The 18,475-nt window shown below is 44.2% G+C and overlaps 1 protein-coding gene across 4 annotated transcripts in view; it reads right to left on the reverse strand.

Annotated features, from left to right (window-relative positions):
• MYO5B (myosin VB) overlaps positions 1 to 18,475 on the reverse strand; it is a 146,896-nt gene that overhangs the window by 41,030 nt on the left and 87,391 nt on the right. For all 4 annotated transcript variants that reach the window (XM_071425874.1, XM_071425872.1, XM_071425873.1 and 1 more), the window contains exons 18-21: positions 10,369 to 10,480; positions 8,673 to 8,884; positions 6,743 to 6,899; positions 3,185 to 3,424 (exon numbers count right to left, since the gene is read on the reverse strand). In XM_071425874.1, coding sequence (XP_071281975.1) covers positions 3,185 to 3,424; positions 6,743 to 6,899; positions 8,673 to 8,884; positions 10,369 to 10,480 — 721 coding nt within the window. The remainder of the gene's footprint in view (positions 1 to 3,184; positions 3,425 to 6,742; positions 6,900 to 8,672; positions 8,885 to 10,368; positions 10,481 to 18,475) is intronic.

The following is an 18,475-nucleotide window of genomic DNA, read 5'->3' on the forward strand; positions in this document are numbered from 1 at the left end:
GAGAGCATTTACTGGGTTGTTCCCCACTGCAATCAGAGATTGCTCAACAGACTCTGTTAAACTTGCCTTATTTTCAACCATTATCCAGTCCTGCAGATTTGAGACAGTCCTGGTTTCAACCCAGGCTCTGTGAAAAAAAACCAATTTATTTTGCTGCCTCAGGCAGATGTAACAAATTCCTCAGCTTGTTACCCAAACTAGTTTTATTCACAAAAATGCTCACAGAGATCGTAGTGCTTGCAGAGAGAGTGTAGAGAGCTCACAGTGTGTCTAAATATTGGCTGCAAGAACATGCAACACTAAACTAGGCACATGCCTTGTAAGTGTCTCAGGCAATTCCGACAGATTTAAAGAAAATTACCTGAGGGGAAAAAAAAAAAAGAGAGAAAGAATTGGTCGAATGTAAATAGAAAAGAAAGTGCTCCAGTGAGGATGTTTTGCAGCAAAATAGATCAAAATCTTTTTTCTGTGTGCAAAAAAATCCCTCACCGATTAAAAAACCTAATTAAATGATTCCAGTTACAGATGCCAGAGCTTCTGAGCCAAGGCTGACGTACAATAATAGGTTTTAATGTTTTCAAAGAAAGATCTCTTCCTTAGGGGCACACGGAGGATTGCATCTCTACTCATGCGTGAGCTAAAGTAGCAGAAATAGAAACATTTTCTTCCACAGCTACTCAAAAAAAACCAACACAACTGCAGCTCTCCAGGTTACCTGTTATATGCTTTTTTTTTCCTTGTAAAGTTAATTGGTATTTTCAAAGGTTGTGTTTATAGATTATCAAGGACTGAAAGCAAGATCCTTCAGGGAAACTACGATACTGCAAACGAGCCTTGCCAGAAAAAAGATTCAGTGCACTGAGAAGAGAATCTGCTGGAACGGTGCTCCTCAGCACTTCCAAAGCATCCCAGGGAAACCTGGCAGCCCTGGAAGGATGGTTAAATTCAGCTCACTGGACAGACCACCACATGTAACCCAGAGCAGGAATTCTTTCCTGCGAAAGATACACAGAAAGCATCAAAGAAAATCCTACAAAATGGTCTGTGGAAAGACTGAGGGAGAGCAAGATGAGCTCGAGACCATTATTTCTGCCTGGTTAAAAGCTCTCCATGACTCCTTCCCTAAAGCAGATCCTTACACAATCCATGACAGGAAAGCCAATGTTAACCAAATACTGTTTTTTTTTTCCTTTATTGTTCCACTGCCACACTTCTCCTAGCAAAGAAATAGGGAAAAATACAAACTATAAAATACTATTGATGTTCCAGTGTCGAGTCCAGCTGCTCAGCAGATCCAACACTGACGTTCACACTCATTGTATGAGTTCAGCCCAAATTATCTCAACCTGGAATGACTCTTCCTATTCAATTCCACCAAAATACCTTCTGGATAAAAGGTCACACCTTTCAAACCTTATTCTGAGAGTTTCCCATTCCTAAGCTACTGCTAGCAAAATCTAAGTACAGAAACAGGCATTTTAAAATTAAACACCAGGATCTGGAAGCTGGACCCTGCTGTGGTGCAGTTAATGCACTGCAGCCAATAATAACCCAGCAGTGAGGGTGACCACAGCAATGCAACCCCTTTGTGTCCTGACTCTGCACTGTCTGAGCCAACACAGAGCCACTTGTCATCACCCCCAACACAGGACTGCTCCTGTCATCCTGGGGTGGGGAGATTTCAGCTGGTGAATGAGCCATGTGGGATGGACAAGGGTCTCTGACAACATCTCAGAATAATAAACTGGAATTATCAAAAACTGGTGCTACAAATAAGGGGTAATCCCAACTGAAGGTGATGTTTTCCTACCTGTAAAAATTCAATTTAAGGGTACAAGCAGCTATGAATTTCCCTGTTGATATTAGTCAATACAACTAGGTCCCACTCAGCATTTCTCATGATCACCCCTCAATATCTTGTACAGCAGCACAGAAGGTAATTTGCACACAAAGTAATTTGCACACATTAGGAGGTGAAAAAATTATTCTGCTATGTCTGTAAAATCAAACCATTATTCTGCAGCTTATCAATGGCAAATGGCTACTGAAGAAAACACCCCTGTGATCAAGGAGTCACTGTAAGGTCATTAACTCATGCCACACAGGGATCTGTCACATCACACCATCCCAACCTCCCCTTACTCCGGGAGAATTGTTGTGTATAGCAACACAAAGTGAAGTATTTACCCAAATTGCTGTTTATCTTCCAGGGAATGTGACTCCCAAGACACACAGTTTACAACGCTAGGGGTGGCACACACTCTGCACACTCAGCGCCCACAGAGCAAAAAGCACAGCAGGGCAATTCAGCCCCAAACCCGTGACATTGGATGCCACGTGGAGCTGGCTTGGGTTTTCAAGCAACACTTTCTAAAACTGCTGTTCTATTTTCTGAGCCCTGCTGGGCAGTCCCCACAACAATTCCAGTGCAGCTTGGAGCACGCTGTGTCCCACCCTTACAAATGCTCAGCTGCCACCAACACGACTGTGAAAAATGCGTATTTTATGATTGGCTTTTCGCAAATATTAAAATGAATATTATATGCGTTATGTCAGAAAGTTATGCTATACTAATTTTTTAGAAGTATGTTAAATATAGTTTTAGATTATAACATAATGTTAAAATAGAAATTATGCTATGCAAGATACTTTTTTAAAGAAAGGACTTGCATCGAGATAGCAGCCATAGGACACCTGAATCTTTCAGAGAAAGAGAATTTATCGCTCTCTTATCAAAAGAAACGAACTTCTTCCCTCCTTACTCAGCCCAGAAGATGCCATTAGGATTCAGAGGAAGAAGTTGACACTGACCAGACAGAATCATTTGTTTGAAAGGAATTTATGCATCATGTGTGAGGCGTATGAATATGCAACAGGCTATTGTTTTTAAGGGTTAATCCTCTGTTAATGTGTGTCCTTTTTCGGGCTTATTTTGCCCAGAAAGACGTACCCAGACCATCCGTAACTCTTTGTTCTTATTGTCTCCTATTGTCCTAATCTCAACTCTTCAAATTTTCATTACTCTAATTATATTACTATTTTTATAACCATTTTATTACTATTAACCTTTTAACATTTCAAAAACAAGTGACTGGCGTTTTTCACAACGGCCCTTCCCACACGACACGGGAAGGCCCAAAGCAGTGGCTGGGCCAGGCCCGTCCCTGCACAGCCCAGGACGTACCTGCTCGTCCACCTTCCTCTGCAGCTGCACCACCTTGTTCTCCATGCCGATGTTGAGCTTCTTGAGGTGCTGTGCCGAGCGGGCCTCGATGCGGAGGGCCTGGAGCTGGCGCCGGGCCCTGAGGCGCCGCCAGTGGCACTGCAGCACCACGGCGGCAGCCTGGGCCCGGCGGAACCGCACGCGGGCCAGCCAGCCCCGGGCGTACTTCTGCAGGATGGTGGCCTTGTGCTCCATCAGCATCTGCAAAACACGGCCACAACGGGGCGGTCAACAGGGGGAAGGCATGGAATTGTGGAACAACAGAACAGTTTGGGTTGGAGGGACTTTAAAGATCATCCACCATGGGCAGGGGCACTTCCACTAGACCAGGGTGTTCTAAGCTCTGTCCAACCTGGCCTTGCAAACTTCCAGGGATCCAGTTGTGTCAGAATTCAGGACATCCCTTCGGCTGTCCTGGATTGCCAGAACCCCTGGCAAGGGGGCTCAGAGACCCTGGCACAGAGCCCAAGACACCTGTGACTTTGATTATGACCCATGGAAAAAGTTACCAACCTTATACGAGGATCTGCAAGCCACAAAAGTATAAGTAGAATAATAATCAGTTTGTCATAGGGTGAAAAATAGATTTTTTGGGGTTTTTAGAATGGGGGTTCAGGGGCAAGACTGAAGAATCTGGGCATGTCCAACCTTTCTCCTTCTCTTCTTGGCCTCCATCTTCTGCTGTGATGTTGGCATTTTTAGACTGGTTTAGAGTAGAAGCTTCCTGTCTAACATATGTGATAGGTATTGTAAAGTAATTGTAAATATTGTACATGTAGTTTTTAGTATAAAAAGATAACGCCGCCCCAAGGGTGGCCAGAGTGCCTCTGACTGTCCTGCTGAGTGGACCTCAGCAGGCCAGGAGAAACAATTTTATAGGTAAGAAACAATAAACCACCTTGAGATGGAGAACTGAAGAGCTCTGACTTCTTCGACTGCTGGGCTGGGAAAAGAGACTTTCTAACGTATCTCGGGGTCACTCTGACCAGCAGAAGTCCCAAGACAGTTGCTCTGGGAAACCTGTGCCAGGGCCTCCCCACCCTCACAACCTTCCCAATATCTTCTCTAAATCTACTTTCCTTCAGCTTAAGGCCATTCCTGAAAGGTCACCTGTACAGCAACTCTGGTTTGGCTGCAACAAACATTAAACACTTCCCAAGCTGCTTGGAAAGGGCTTCTCCTCCAAGGAATGTCCAGCTAGATGCAGGTGCTGATGGCTGGAAATGGAGGCTGTGGTTTTACACCTTCCTTCATGGACAGGAACTGTTCTCAATGGATGCAGGCAGAACACCTCTCCTAGGAGCCTGCTTGGTCTCAAAGACCTGCTTGGCCAGTGACATGAGGGGATATGATCCTGGTTGTGAGGACTTAGTGGGAGCAGGTGACATCTGCACTCAAGTGTGACTTCGTGGACCACCTCAGAAGAGTACTGAGATCCACCAGAGTGACAGCTCCAGAATAAACACTCATTAACAGACATGCCAACACTCAGCAATGAACTCACTGTCCCCTCAGCATCAGACATCACCAGAACAGATCTGTAGATTTTTTTTTCCTGTGTTCTGCCTCTGCATTATGATAATTTTTACTGCAGATAAATGCTGTCCTGATGGGATTTCATATCATGTGAATAACCTTCAAATAAAACTATGAGTCCTTTCACTACAGTGTGCAGCTAGTTCTCCAGCATGGTTCAATTCATAGTAATTTTTATCTGTTTTCATGAAATTTCTGGCATGTTTGCATTGAATTTCTTCCCCAAAATTTACAGCTATCTTGTCAGTCAGTGGCAGTTAAATTTTGCTCTCTAAAATTGAAGGCTGACATTTTAGAGATACAAACAACATGTTGTTAATAGCTTCCTTATGCTTCAGTCTGCTAAGGAAATAAATAGGAGAATTTGAAGATTACAAGACACTTTATTGTTATTAGTTTGGGTTAAGTTGTCTCAGAAAAGGTTATCCTATCAGCTTCTCTTATAAATATTTTGTTTCACCCTAAGGCTTTCTTTGCAGTTGCAAATTTTAATTCAGAATAAAGGGATTGTATGAATTTAAGACGCAGCAAAAATGACTGTGAAATGAGCTTTATATGTCTCTAGTCTCGGCATTCATAAATGGGGAAGCTAGGGATGCCCAAATACATACAAGAAACCCCTGCATTGCCTTGGGGACTTATTTCAGCTTTACAGAGAAATTTTGGGTGGGCACTGGGCATGCCCTCATCTCACAGATCATCACCCACTGCCCTGCATCTCTCGCAGAACATGCACTGGAACCAACACTTTTATCTAAAACCTATACCCCAGGTGCTCCAGAGATTAAGGACACTCAGATTAGAGAGGCCTGGCCTTCAGACAACTTCTACACCTTGTTAAGATTTGGGTGGCCTTGAATCTTAGAGAGTTTAAGTGCTGGATCAGCTGCCTCCTCTGCAGAAGCTTCCACTTTAAAAAATAGATGCTGAAACAGCAGTGGCAGCACAAATTCCTTATCACCAGCTGCTGTGTCTCAAAGGACAGCCCTGGTGTCTCTGGGAGGTCACCAGGTGTCCAGGTAATTTCAATTATTTCCAGGAACAGGCTTTTCCCTCTTGGAGCCTCTCACTTCTTGGAGTAGCCCCACAACCCAGTTAGGCACCAGTTTAGGTAACTACCAACACAGTGCTGGGTGTGAGGACTAGACAGAAGATTGTCCAAAGCTGTTCTCAGTTTCCTGACAGAGAGTAGCTGGAGAAAGACTTTGGACAAGTGATGAGGGGACAGGACAAGGGACAATGACTTCCCACTGCTAGAGAGCAGAGTTAGATGGGATATTGGGAAGGAATTTCTGGCTGTGAGGGTGGCAATGCCTTGGCACAGGGTTTCCAGAGAATCTGTGGCTGTCCCTGGATCCCTGTCCCTGGAAGTGACCAAGTGACCAGTGGACAGGGCTTGGAGCAACCTGGCATAGTGGAAGGTGTCCCTGCCCACAGCAGGGGTGGAATGAGGTGATCTTTAAGGTCCCTCACACCCAAACCACCACAGGATTCAATGATTTCTCACTGTACCACTGCTGTCACGAAACTCTAAATCTTTTGTGTCCTACTACGGGTTTAACACAGAAAGCTAAAGGAGAGACCTAATTAAAGAGATATTTCTATCAATAAATTACTTACTGCCTTCCATGACAGACCCTTCTTGTCCTCCTACCCTACTGGGAGCAGCCCCTGCATGCAGCTGCGACACACATTCAGTGGGATGGGGAGGTTTCAGCAGAGCATAGGTTAGACCAAATGACATTTCCACATCTCCACAACACCTCCTGGCACCACAGTGACCAACTCCATTCAGCTGCTCTGCTGAGGTGCTGCTGCCAAAATGCTTTTTGCTCACACAACTTTAAATAGCAAAGCTCACCATCACCTTCGGTCCTCTGGCAACACTGGGGGCTGTCAGCTTCACAATGAACATCAACACAGCCACAGCAGAAGTAAACATAAAGGTTCTTTCCTCATGCAAAGACCCTCCTAGGCGTGTACCTGGTGGTAAATCCTCCTGACAAACATGCCCCGAGCAAAAGCCTGGATGGTGAGGGTGGCGCTGCAGACTCTCAGGAAGGCCCGGCGCATCCGCAGCATTCGGTACTGCTTCTGCAGGATGATGGCAGCCCTCGTCCTCCTCAGGTGCTGGAAAAGCCTGCAGTGCACAGAAGGAGGGTAAGCAGGGAAAATAAAACTCAACTTTTCTTCTGCTGCAGTAAGTTTTAAACCAGAGGGAGAGGAAAACTTTTGTCTAATGTGGCTTGGTAGTATTCAGGAAAGACCATCCCAACAGCTAGGGTGTATCAGACAGCAGCCTCCATGCTATCAGACAGCAGCCATGGAACCCAGGAGCACTGGAACCACAGATCAACACGCCTCATTGCTCCCAAACAGCATTAAATCCAAGTATTCCCCAAGTTTTCCTTAGTTTGAACTCTCTGCCTTGCATCCTTGCTCTAGCCAGCACCCAGGTTGGCTCCATCACCTCCCTGACTATAAAAAGCACACTACTGACTCAGTGAAAACAGCAGCAAATTGATTTGACATTTAAACTGGTGTGCACTGCTTTGGCAACATTCCTGAGCAGAGCCTCGAGCCATTCAGAGACAGTAAATAATGAGGGATGTGGTCAACCCCGCACCATGTTGCTCCCATTCTCCAGCTGAACTCATGTTCAATTTGCTGTTACACTGGTTAATAAGTGCCCATAAACCCTCCATTAAATTTGATAATTAGCTTGTTTTGCTGGATTTATGATTCATTTATTGCTCTCAGCATGCAGCATTATACAGAAATTTGATCCCCTTCTTTTATTTTGTGAAAAGCGTATCAAAACAGAGAGCCACATCAGATTGGTTTATATATTCCTCTGATTGAGGCAAATGGTTTCTCATTAGGACCCACTGAGCCAGGGCTTCCTGAAGAGGATAAGGGATGGTCTGTCTCCAAAAAGAGACAGTAGTTACTCAGATGCCATCCCACCCTACAAACCCTGCACCAAGAGGGGAACTGAAAAATTATGTAGAAGAAACTCTGCAGCAGCTGGTTCTCCCTGACATCAACCCCTTCCACAATCACAAATAACACCACAAATTCAGCTAGTATCTCTGATGTTCTGCTGATTGTCTGGCTTGAAGAAGGGCCACAAGAAGGAAGGTGGCCAGTGTGTTGGGATGCTGCTGCATTGCTTCACTCTTCCCTCACATCCACCCCGTATCTGCCACAGCAGCCCAGCTCCAGCAGAGTGCTACCTACAGAAATCCCAGCAAGCCACTGACACAAGGGTTCCTGCACAGAAACAGTTAACATGAGGCTCCTTTATTATCTACTGTACACATCCCCCCCTGCCAGTGATTTAGAGTCATTTTCCTCATTACAAAGGATACAGGCAATCAATCCTGAGAACTCCCCCTGGACATCAAGAGACACAAACCTTGTCTCTGCAGGGGAGGAGTGCATACCAACTAGGCAGCCCTTCCCTGGCTGATCCAAATGCCCTTTACCAAAGGCAGTCCCAGGAAAATATTAGTTCTGTGAAACACTTCCACCTAAATCCTTCAGAGAGCTGTAGTCATCTCATTACAACCAGATTGTCTATGTTATGACCTTGGCCCAGCACCTAGAAATTAAACTAATGTAAGTACAAACCCAGTTTGAGGCAAAGAATTTTGATCTCTCGCCCCTAAATAAAGCCAGCTAGAGGGGCCAGAAATAAGCCCCAACTTTAGCCCTTTAGAGTTTTTTTAGAAACTCTCACCACAGCGTTACCCACACGCACATTACTCATCTTGCTCTCAAGCCAGCGGAGCATTTCCAAAGCTCCTCATATGAAACGCCCAGGATGCAGCCAATTGAAAACCCAGGTGGCCAGAGGTGTTTCCACACCTGGCTCCCCAGCTGCCCCGCTCTGAGGCTCCCCAGGACCCACCTGCGTGCCAGGTGCCCGCGGGCGTAGCGCTGCAGGGCGAGGGTGGCTCGCCTCAGCCGCTGGTACCTGGCCCTCTGCAGCCAGCCCCGCACCGTCTTCTGGATCATGATGGTGGCAGCTCTGAACTTATCTGCCCGCAGCTTCTCCAGATATGCCACCTGGCCTGCACGGAAAAAGATCTTGGTACGGCCAAACTGGAACTTGTCTGGATCCTTTTCAAAAGCATAAAGGAAATTATATTTAATTGAGGTAAACATTCCTTTTTTGTTTGTTTTTCAGTCTAAGTTGATCAGTAGATACACAGTTAAAAACACTACTTTGAATCAAATTTATCAATTCACATCTCTTCTTAATTGGGTAATGAAGAAATTATTAGACTCCATTATTAGATACATTAGATTATTAGACTTATTAGACATTATTAGATATCATTGACATTATTAGATACCATTAGACTTACTACACTTGAGCATCTACACACCCATTAAGGAAAGCAGCACTAGGATTCAGTCTTAAACTCCATATATTTACACAAATTTTAAAGGGGTTTTGGGTTGGGCTATTTGTGTTTTGTGGATTTTTTTGCTTGGTTGGTCTGGGGTTTTTTTGTTGTTGTTTGGTTTTGGTTTTTTGTGGTGCAGGTGTTTATTTGGGATTTATTTTATTTTGGGTTTGTTTGGTTGGTTTTTTGGGCGGGTTTGGGCATTTTGCTTGGATTTGGTTTTTTGTTATTTGTTGGTTTTTATGTAAATAAAGAAATCACAGAATCACAAAATTGTTTAGGTTGGAGGGGACCTTAAACCTTACATATATCCAACCTTCCTGCCATTGGCAGGGATGCCTTCCACTACACCAGACTAGAAATGCAACACCAGAGCACTTCAAGAAAAATATTTCTTTTTCAAAAAGATTAATGCTTAGATCTACAAAGTTATACATGTGCTGCAAAAAGCTCTGCAGCCAAGGGTAACACTGGGTGCAAAAAGCAAAAAGAGGAACTCAGTTGGGTAAATTCCTCAAAACCCCACAGGAAAACAAGAGATCAAACATTAAAACCTGCCTAAGGTGCTGTGCACATTCTGAGCCACTCAACAGCAAGAAATCTTTGCATGCACATTTGCAAATAATGCATACAAGCAAGCAGTAAAGTTTTGGTAGGGTAAGGTGGCAAAACCTTCTGACTTGTTTGTGGTGAAGAAGTCCCAATCTGTGGGATGTTTTTTCCACATAGGACCACTGAAAGTCTCCCACACATCAAGAAAAGGCATTTACTGCACATTTTCCTTACTCATTTGTGCAAAGAGTCATTTAATTATTGACTAAGTTTCATGACATTGTCCCAGGGTGGACCCCTGAAAAGTGCTCCAGCTGTGGCTAGACAAAACCAGAAGGAGGGGATGGGGGGACACATTTTTAGAAGTGGCCAGTCATTCATGCCCAGCCAGTGACAGAACACTCTGGATTTCACCAGCACTGAAATGATTCACTCCTCTTGACCACAACCAAGAAATCCCATGTCCCACTTGCTCCTGCCACTTCTTTGCAAGACTCCCTCATTTTGGGAAAACTCCCAGGCTGCCTGGGGTGGAGAAGCACCTGCACATGCAGCAGGTGAAGCTGGAGCAATTTCAGGCCACATCAAAGCCATGAGTTCTGTGCTTTTAGCATCAGTGACAAAGATCTGGTCCCAGCTCACCTTAATGAGGTCTTCCAGCAGGGTCTGACAGATCTGCTTCTTGTCGTTCTTAGAGAGGTCTCTCTTGTTCATAAGCACACGGTACCTATTGAAAAAGTCAGGGTAGGACCACCTGAAAGCAAAGCACACGCTGGGTTAGTCTGCATGCTGAGCACTGTTTCACTAAAATAAACTGCTTGGAGTCGTAGATGAGCCAAAGTGTGAAATATTTCAAGGGATTTCTCACTACTACCCTCAGCATGGACCAACTCCAAAAGGAGCTACCCACCCCCAGCTTGGCCCCAATCTCAGACACTGAATGACCATGGGGCCTCTCTAGCCTGGAACAGAAAGGCCACAGATCACCCTGATGTGCTTCCCAATCTGCTGCTCTTTACCACTCAAATGCAACAATGCTGTTCCCGTCAGAAAGGAGAAGCTAACTTGGGAGAAATCATGGATCTCTTGATTGCCCAAAAATAAAAATTAAACAGCAATCTTCATAAAGTTATAGAGAATGAATCAAATAGATATTCTTTGGGTTTTGTGTTCCCAAACTCTGCTGAATGCTAATTTCCATCCACTCCCCTAATTGCTCCATCTTGAGGTCTGTGACTGACACCCTTCAAACAAACACAAAATCTTTTGCCTCTGGAAAGACAAAGCAGCCCCTTGGAAGATGCCTCACTGTCTCCAGTAGCAAAGCCTCCAAACAGGCCATGCTAATTGAAGGAATTAGAGCACTATATCCTGCTGCTAGAAATATCATCTCCCGCTGCTGGTGATAGATGTAGAGCCTGCAGACTGAGATCTTGAAATTGCTTCAGCATCTGCCAAGTTTCAGCCTTCTATAAATTAACAGAGTGAGTTATAAACCCCTCAAAACCTAAGATTTTAATTAACACTAAATTTTTCCAGCAATGTCCAGAATGATCATTGATATTTCCACAAAATACGCATAACAAGCATCAAAGAGAGACTGGAGAGAATCACAGAGGATTTGATTTCTGCCCTCACTCAACAAAACCACCTGTGGGCCTGATCCTTACCTGCAGGGATGCTCTGGCAACCAGGACGAGAACAAACTGTGAAGACCTGCCATACAGAAACGTCCTCTTCACCCACAAGCCCCATGCATACCTTAACTTTTTGCATTCCTGAACCAAATTTTCCCTATTTTTACACTCCTTTAGTGTGTGGAAGGGAAAATAAACAGCAAAGGGCCAGAGCATTGCTTGTGACAGGTCGTGGCCAGTCTGCAGTGGTGAGACTGAGTGAGACCACCTGAGCAGTCACTGCTGCCAGCTCTACGAAATGCATCATGAAACAAAACTGTTCAGGAAGGGCCCTGCACAATCATCTACTCCAGCTGCTGGTATCTCTCGTGAAACACCCTGAAGGCTGGAAGCTGTGGTATGTGCTAAGACAGGCATATTGCTGATTTCAAAACACACAGCCAACAGAGTTTTGCGTCACTTCAGAAAAGGGGAGGAAAGCAAATGCTTTTTTTCATTGAAAAGAGCGCAGTAGAAGGAAATGTTTGCAAAGGGAATGAAGAGAGCAAATGGGGAAAAAAGGTGGATTGGTAAACCACATGTAACTCCTGCATGGACACACAGCACCCAGGACACAACTAGTAAACAATAACAGGACTGGCAAAAACCAGAATACCCTCAGGATTGCACCTAAAGCCAAAGGTAAAATGGAGAGTTTGTGGGGGCAGAAGCATGAGGGCCCCTGTGATGAAAGGATTTCCCATGCTCAGAATGCTCAGATTGGCTCTGTAACAGCCAGATTTAGTGCTGATTCAATCTCTGTTGCCATGGGCTAGTCCTGAGGCCAGGCAGCTAAGGCTACCCACCCTCAAATAACCAAAAGTACCGGATTACTACTAAAAAACCCCTAAGATGTCAGCTATGGGGAGCTCCCTCTGGGGAGGGAAAACTGAGCACAAAGATTTTGCAAGACTACAAGCTTGTGTCCTGTAAGGTTTAACTTAAACTTGCCTCCTCTTTGCTTTCCCAGTGCCTCTGTTTTATAATTACATTTCCCATTTTGCACTGTGCAAACAAAACCCGTTTTCATTTTAAGCAGGCCCGGGGTTTACACAGCTCCAAATCAAACCTGAGAGGAGAAGCAGAGCATGCAGAGCCCGAGGCACCCAGCCAAGCACACGAGGCTGGCTCGGGTACTGCTCGAGCCAGGGAAAGCTTGGGAGGGAGGAAGAGAGAAGGGAGGAGTATTCCCATTAACTTGCCAGAGTCAGCTCAGGCACTGGCATTATTAACTGCTGATATCTGGAGAAAAAACATCATCCTACAGGTGCCACCCAGGCTCTTCCAGCTAAGAGCTGATGGTGAAAAGGCAGAACACGAAACTCAGGGCACAGGCCCAAGCTGGGCAGAAAGCAAAATCCATCATCTTCCAGGACCACGGCAGAGATGCAGATCCCACAGCTGCCCACAAACAAGAATCAGACACTTGCAGTGGGTCTTCCTCCAGAGCCTGTCATTCTCATTTCCCAAGGCGGAAAAAAATTATTTTCCATGTCCATCCTTAATAAAAATGACTCACTTTTCAGGAGTAAGTCTCATCTGAGACATTGGAAGAGTCAGGGAGTACATCCCCTGGTTTCTGCCGAGGTGTTTGTAGGACTGGTGGCATCCACAGCCCCGCAGCCACATGTCCCAGAGGCTCACAGCCCCATGCAGAGCCCCAGGGCACAGAGCTGCCTTCCTCCTGCTCTCACCACTCTCTTATTTATCAGGGAATGACAGCCCTCACACCACACTGCTCCTGTATTATTGCCCATGGGGCATCAAGACAAAATCTGTGCCACAACAGGGCTCAGCCAGCCCATGAGGAGTTTCGCTGGGATATTTGCCATCCCAGTTCACCAGCAAAAGAAAGCTGCAGGGGTTCATAGGTGCTGCTACAGAATCCTCCCCAGAGAAAGGAACAATTAAAGCACTCAGGTTTAATGTAACGTGCTTCATTGAACCACTCGAGGCTCAAAGCTGTATAAAATTTCCTTACAACTATCTCTGGGAGAGAAACAAACATGATCCCCCAGCCCTGCAAGGGAGATTTCTCCGGTGCAGAAATACTGAAGTTCAGTGCTTTGCTGTACATGCACTTTCAAAATTATTTTTCTGCACATACTTTTTTTTTTTTTTTTTTTTTTTTTTTTTTTTTTTTTTTTTAGGTACAATGCATTCATTTTAAAAGGGAAAACAAAAACAAACATGAAAACAAACAAAAAAAATTATTTCATACTTGCCAAGCCACACACTGACTCCCAGCAGGCAACAGGGGATGGGCTTTGCTACCCCACAGCTTAGCAGGTCAGGAAAGACTGTGGGAAGGGTACACCTCAGTTCAACTTGTGGACAGGTATCAAATAAAAAACAGATCTCAGATGCTTGGTATGCTGCCACACAACACACAGCATGGGCAAGCCTCAGTGCTGAGGGCTGGAAGCCACCAAGGGACACTAAATAAATGCAGCTCTGTATTTTTATTATCAAGTTTTAAGATCCAGATAAGCGATGCAGAGAAAAGAGATGGAACCAAGGCATTTTTATACCTGCACAACTGAGAAACAGGAAGAAGGAGGCACAAAGGACTGGGCAGATGCTACTCAAACTTGAGATCAAGCCAACCTCAAACAGTTGAATTTTGCTTTGATGTCAGCACGGGTCACTAAGGGGAAAAGGCAATAAAGGGAAGGGAAGAATGCAGGAAAATAACTTATGCCTGTGGAAAAAAACCCTCCTTGGGCTCAAGCAGCAAAGAGGATGGTTGGCTGAGAGACTGAGACCTGGTCATCCCAGCAAAGTCTTTGTCACCTACAAGAAACAGAGGGAATAAGACATAGCAGACACTACAAATAAAGTAATCTTTTTTCTGTAGTTTAAGCAACCAGATTTGGATGTTTTACACAAAAATGCAGCCAGGTGCAAAGCAAAGGGGCTGCTCCTGACCAAAATCGAGGGTTTATGAACCTGAGCAGAGTCAGCTGTGTTTATTACAGTGCCAAATTGAAGGGAGAGCGTGGGTAGGAAACTGGGGTTGGCATTCTAAGGAAGCTTCCAAGAAACATCTTTCCAAGCAGTCAATAACTGCCCAAAATATCCACAACCCATTGTTTCAGCAATGTTATGCCAGCTGCACTGAGTGAACAGCTGAAAGCAGTGTAATAGGTCAAAAAAGCTTCAAATTCTTAACCATGATATGGTTTCCTTTGGTACCCTAAAATAACTGAAAGTGAAATGTTTTCACTCAGAGTAAGCAAATTCACCCAAGACCATCCCAGGTGCTGAGAAAACTCAGTTTTGTGTGGGAAATCCTGGCAGCACCACAAGGCACCCTCCCCTGAAGGGGTCAATATATTAAGCAGGAAGGAGCTGGATGATATTGATCCTTCCAGAGGAGTCAGAACATGTCTGGAAGGGTGCAGGTTCAATCTCAGAGCCAATATTTGACATGAAATTATTTTAGAAGCTGCAGTTCAGGGAGAAAATTTCTCTTGCCTTGTTTACTGCAGCAGAACAGATTTGCCTTTCAATTAGTTCTAAAACATGCAGGGTGGCCTGGCTTGAAATTAGCTGGAATATATTCAAAGGGAAAAACGAGGGGGGGGAAGCCCCTCCATTTACATATTGCACCTTTGTTGGGTGTGGGCAAACAGAACTGTTGGTAGCCAAAGCAATTTATAGGTCTTGTTATCCTGAAATGACAGCCAGACAGCTAAAGGCACATTCTATAAAAAAAATTATACATCCAAGGATGTCCGTGATAGTTTTCAATTATAAATGTTTAATATGTATAGAGCTTAGCAGCTGGGATTTCACACTGAATTGATACAAAAATGCTGAATCTGACAGTGAGCTCCAGCGACCAGAGGAAGCAGCCAAATGCCAAGGATACTTAAACTATAAATACATAACAACTACAAAGAGGGTAATTCAGAGAGAACTGCAGTGATGAGGTTATTCAGAGTGATGGCATGGTGGGAGACCACTGATGCTGGACCACTGACTGGAAACCACCTTAACAAACGGGGGGAAAAAAAGGTACAATTTTGATAGAACCAATTTAAAAACTTGTTTTAAAGAGTTATTTTGCTATTCACGGAGATCTGCACCAATTAGTTCTCTACAGACTCATCTCTATGCAGCCAGTTTCTGTAAGGAAGATGAATGGTTTTACAGCACAGAGACATCTTCCACGCTTTACCCAGGGAAGCTGATGATAGATTTACTACCTACACACCTCAGACACTCCATTCATCACAGTCATTTATGTACATGCTAACAGATACAGATTTCTTAACTGCTGAGTAACATTTTGAAGCAAATAATACATTCTCAATTTATTTCAGACACAGCCAGAGCACAGCCTCCCATGGAAATGGTAAAATAAACCCAGGAACACCCTGAGTGGGGAGGCCAAGGCTTCAGATTTCTGAGATTTACACAGCTTGAACAACTACCACTTGTATTAAAAATTATTTCTTTTTCTAGAGGTAAAAAAAATTATTAAGGACTCAAAACACCGAGCTCTTCAGCAGCAGGTGGATTTATCCAGAGATGTTTGAGTCAAAGCCACATCGCCCTCAGAAAGTTACTCTAGTGACAGTGTGCTGGAATATATTCAGAGGTAAACATTACAGGATGAAAATTAGAGTTTTTCTATTGTTTCTGGATAAAACTTACCTTGAAATAAACAAGTTTGGAAATTCCCTGTTGCTTTATGGGTAAATTGCTTACACCCGAGTAAAGCAAAAGTCACAAAGATCAAGTTTTCTGTTATTATTTTAAAGTATTCCAAATTTAGAGCCTTCACAAGAGGTTTAAATTTAAAGCAATGACTCTCCTTTTTTGTTTTATCCTTAATCAAGCAATATAAATTCAACCTGTCTCAAAATATAAAGAAATACAGAGGAATAATAAATATTCACTGTGATGAAAACCAAGAGATATCACATGTAAAACTGCAGAAATAACTAAAAGTCTGTTCTTTTCCTACAAAACAAGATCATGTGGAAGCATCTTTTCCCGAGATGGTCTGTAAAGTCAATATAAATACACAGTTTATTCACAATCTTCCAATGACATCGTCCAGCTCCTGGGTCTGGATTTTCAATATTGGAATTTTCTGAGTAAGGAAGGTGAAGAATTACTGGAGCCCAAAGTGAGTATCCTATTTGGTGCAGAGCTGTCCCTACATACAATTATATCCTAGAAATATTAAAATACACAAAGATCTGTCCTTCAAGAATCACAAACTTTGGAGAAGGTCACTCTGAAAGGCTGAAATTGCTTTTTGCCCCCTTTTTTTTTTGTCCCTGGAGGAAGAATGAGAGCTGACAAGTTGCAGTGATGGAAGAGTTCTGTATTCCTAGTGTCCTGGGAAAAGATCTCATAACCAAAAGCATGCAAGCAGAGCTGAGGGCATCACTTTTTAGCTTGTCAGGGTGGAGAGGCCCTTGCACTGGTCAATTCTTTGCTGTCAATAGATCCTGGCTGGTGTCCAGGTGCTGCAGTGGTTTCTCCCCTCTGCTCCCCTCCCCAGTTTCTGATTTCACATTGATTTTAGTGCTGTAGAGTATTAGCTGCAGTTAAGTGAGCAGAAATGGAAAAACACTACAAATCTGTAGGATAATTATGAACAGAGAGGAACAGGGTATCTGTGCAGCCGTGATAAGATCAGTAACAAGCCTCAAAAAACACACAACACTCAGGTCAGAGCTCCCCAAACTCTCCCATCATGGCAGAGCCAAGGCCCAGACTGCACTGGGCAGAGTGACTGCTTGCTTGGGGAGCAAAGAACTGCATTTCTCTGGCTTTTTCCATGTAAAAAAAAAAAAAAAAAAACAAAACATTTTTGATTGTTTCAGGGTTTTTACTACAAGAGGACTGACAGATTTGGTCTGGCTACAAAGATGGTAGTAAAAGACAACCCATGGGCTGGAATTTTTGATTCCCCGCCATGGCTTAGGGATCAAGTAATGAAGAAGCAGCTTTTTACTGGCTGCTTCCACAGAAGCCCTCAGAAGAGGGCCAAAGGTGATGCTGGCTCTCAGATGAGGGCCAAAGGTGATTCTGGGCCTTCTAACAGGGTCAGACTCCCAGCATGAGGTCCCAGATCTGCACCCTCGCACACTGGCAGGGGACAGAGAAAAATTGGGTTCCATCAGAGTTTTCTTCTTCTCCTCCTGTTTTCCCTTCTTCCTCCTTAAGGAGCTGGACTCAGCTGGTCAGGGAGGACCCCAGGACCAACTGTGACCTGCCCACAGAGGTCACTGGCCAGCAGAGGTGACAGAGCCACCTCAACCTGCAGCTGCTGCCCCTGCAGCTTTTCAGGAGGTGAGAGCAGCACACTCCTCCCCAAAATGCAGGACAGGGAGTTTCTCATGGTGCTCCACATCACGCTTAGCCAACACTTCACTGAGCATATTTATGACTTCTTTGTTCCATATAAAAAGGCTGATGGCTTTGCTGACATTAACACAAAGCTCCTTGGCACTAAAATGCAATTGATGCATTTTTAGAATTATTTGCCCTTGTCATCTTCAGGACTTATGTATAGTCTATTTTTTCTGATTTATTGGGCCTTAAAAACCTCTTTTGAATTTTATATCTCAATCAGCAGGCGGACGCCACCCATAACCCTCCTTTTTATGATGCAAGAGTTTGAAGCCTAGGATGCTTTGGATGTGCTCTGTGAAACTCTACAACAATAATTTACAACCCTTATTTTCTTTCTCTGAAAGTAGAATCAGAATTTTTTTGGGGTGAAATGAGGATTGCAGCAGATGTCTGAAGCCAGGAAAAAAAAAAAAAAAACCAAAACAAAAAAAACCCCGAAAACCACAAAGAAAAGCAAATTGAACAGTGAAAGGGGCTTCAGGCAAACAGTGAAGAAGTGCTTTAGGGGAGTGCTTGCTTCCAGAGCTGTTGTTTTGTTACTTGATGTCCACCCAGGTACAGCATCCAAGCTGGATTCCTTTGTCTGCCAGGCATCAGCTTTTTCAGAGGTTTCATGAGAGCAAATTACCTCTCAGGACCAGACTGAAAGCACCAGCTGGAGCACTGGATGAAACACAACACACTCTCTGTCATGT

Source organism: Agelaius tricolor, unplaced genomic scaffold (genome assembly GCF_023055355.1).
Source record: "Agelaius tricolor isolate 1412-34295 unplaced genomic scaffold, bAgeTri1.0.p SCAF_4, whole genome shotgun sequence".
Taxonomy (NCBI): domain Eukaryota; kingdom Metazoa; phylum Chordata; class Aves; order Passeriformes; family Icteridae; genus Agelaius; species Agelaius tricolor.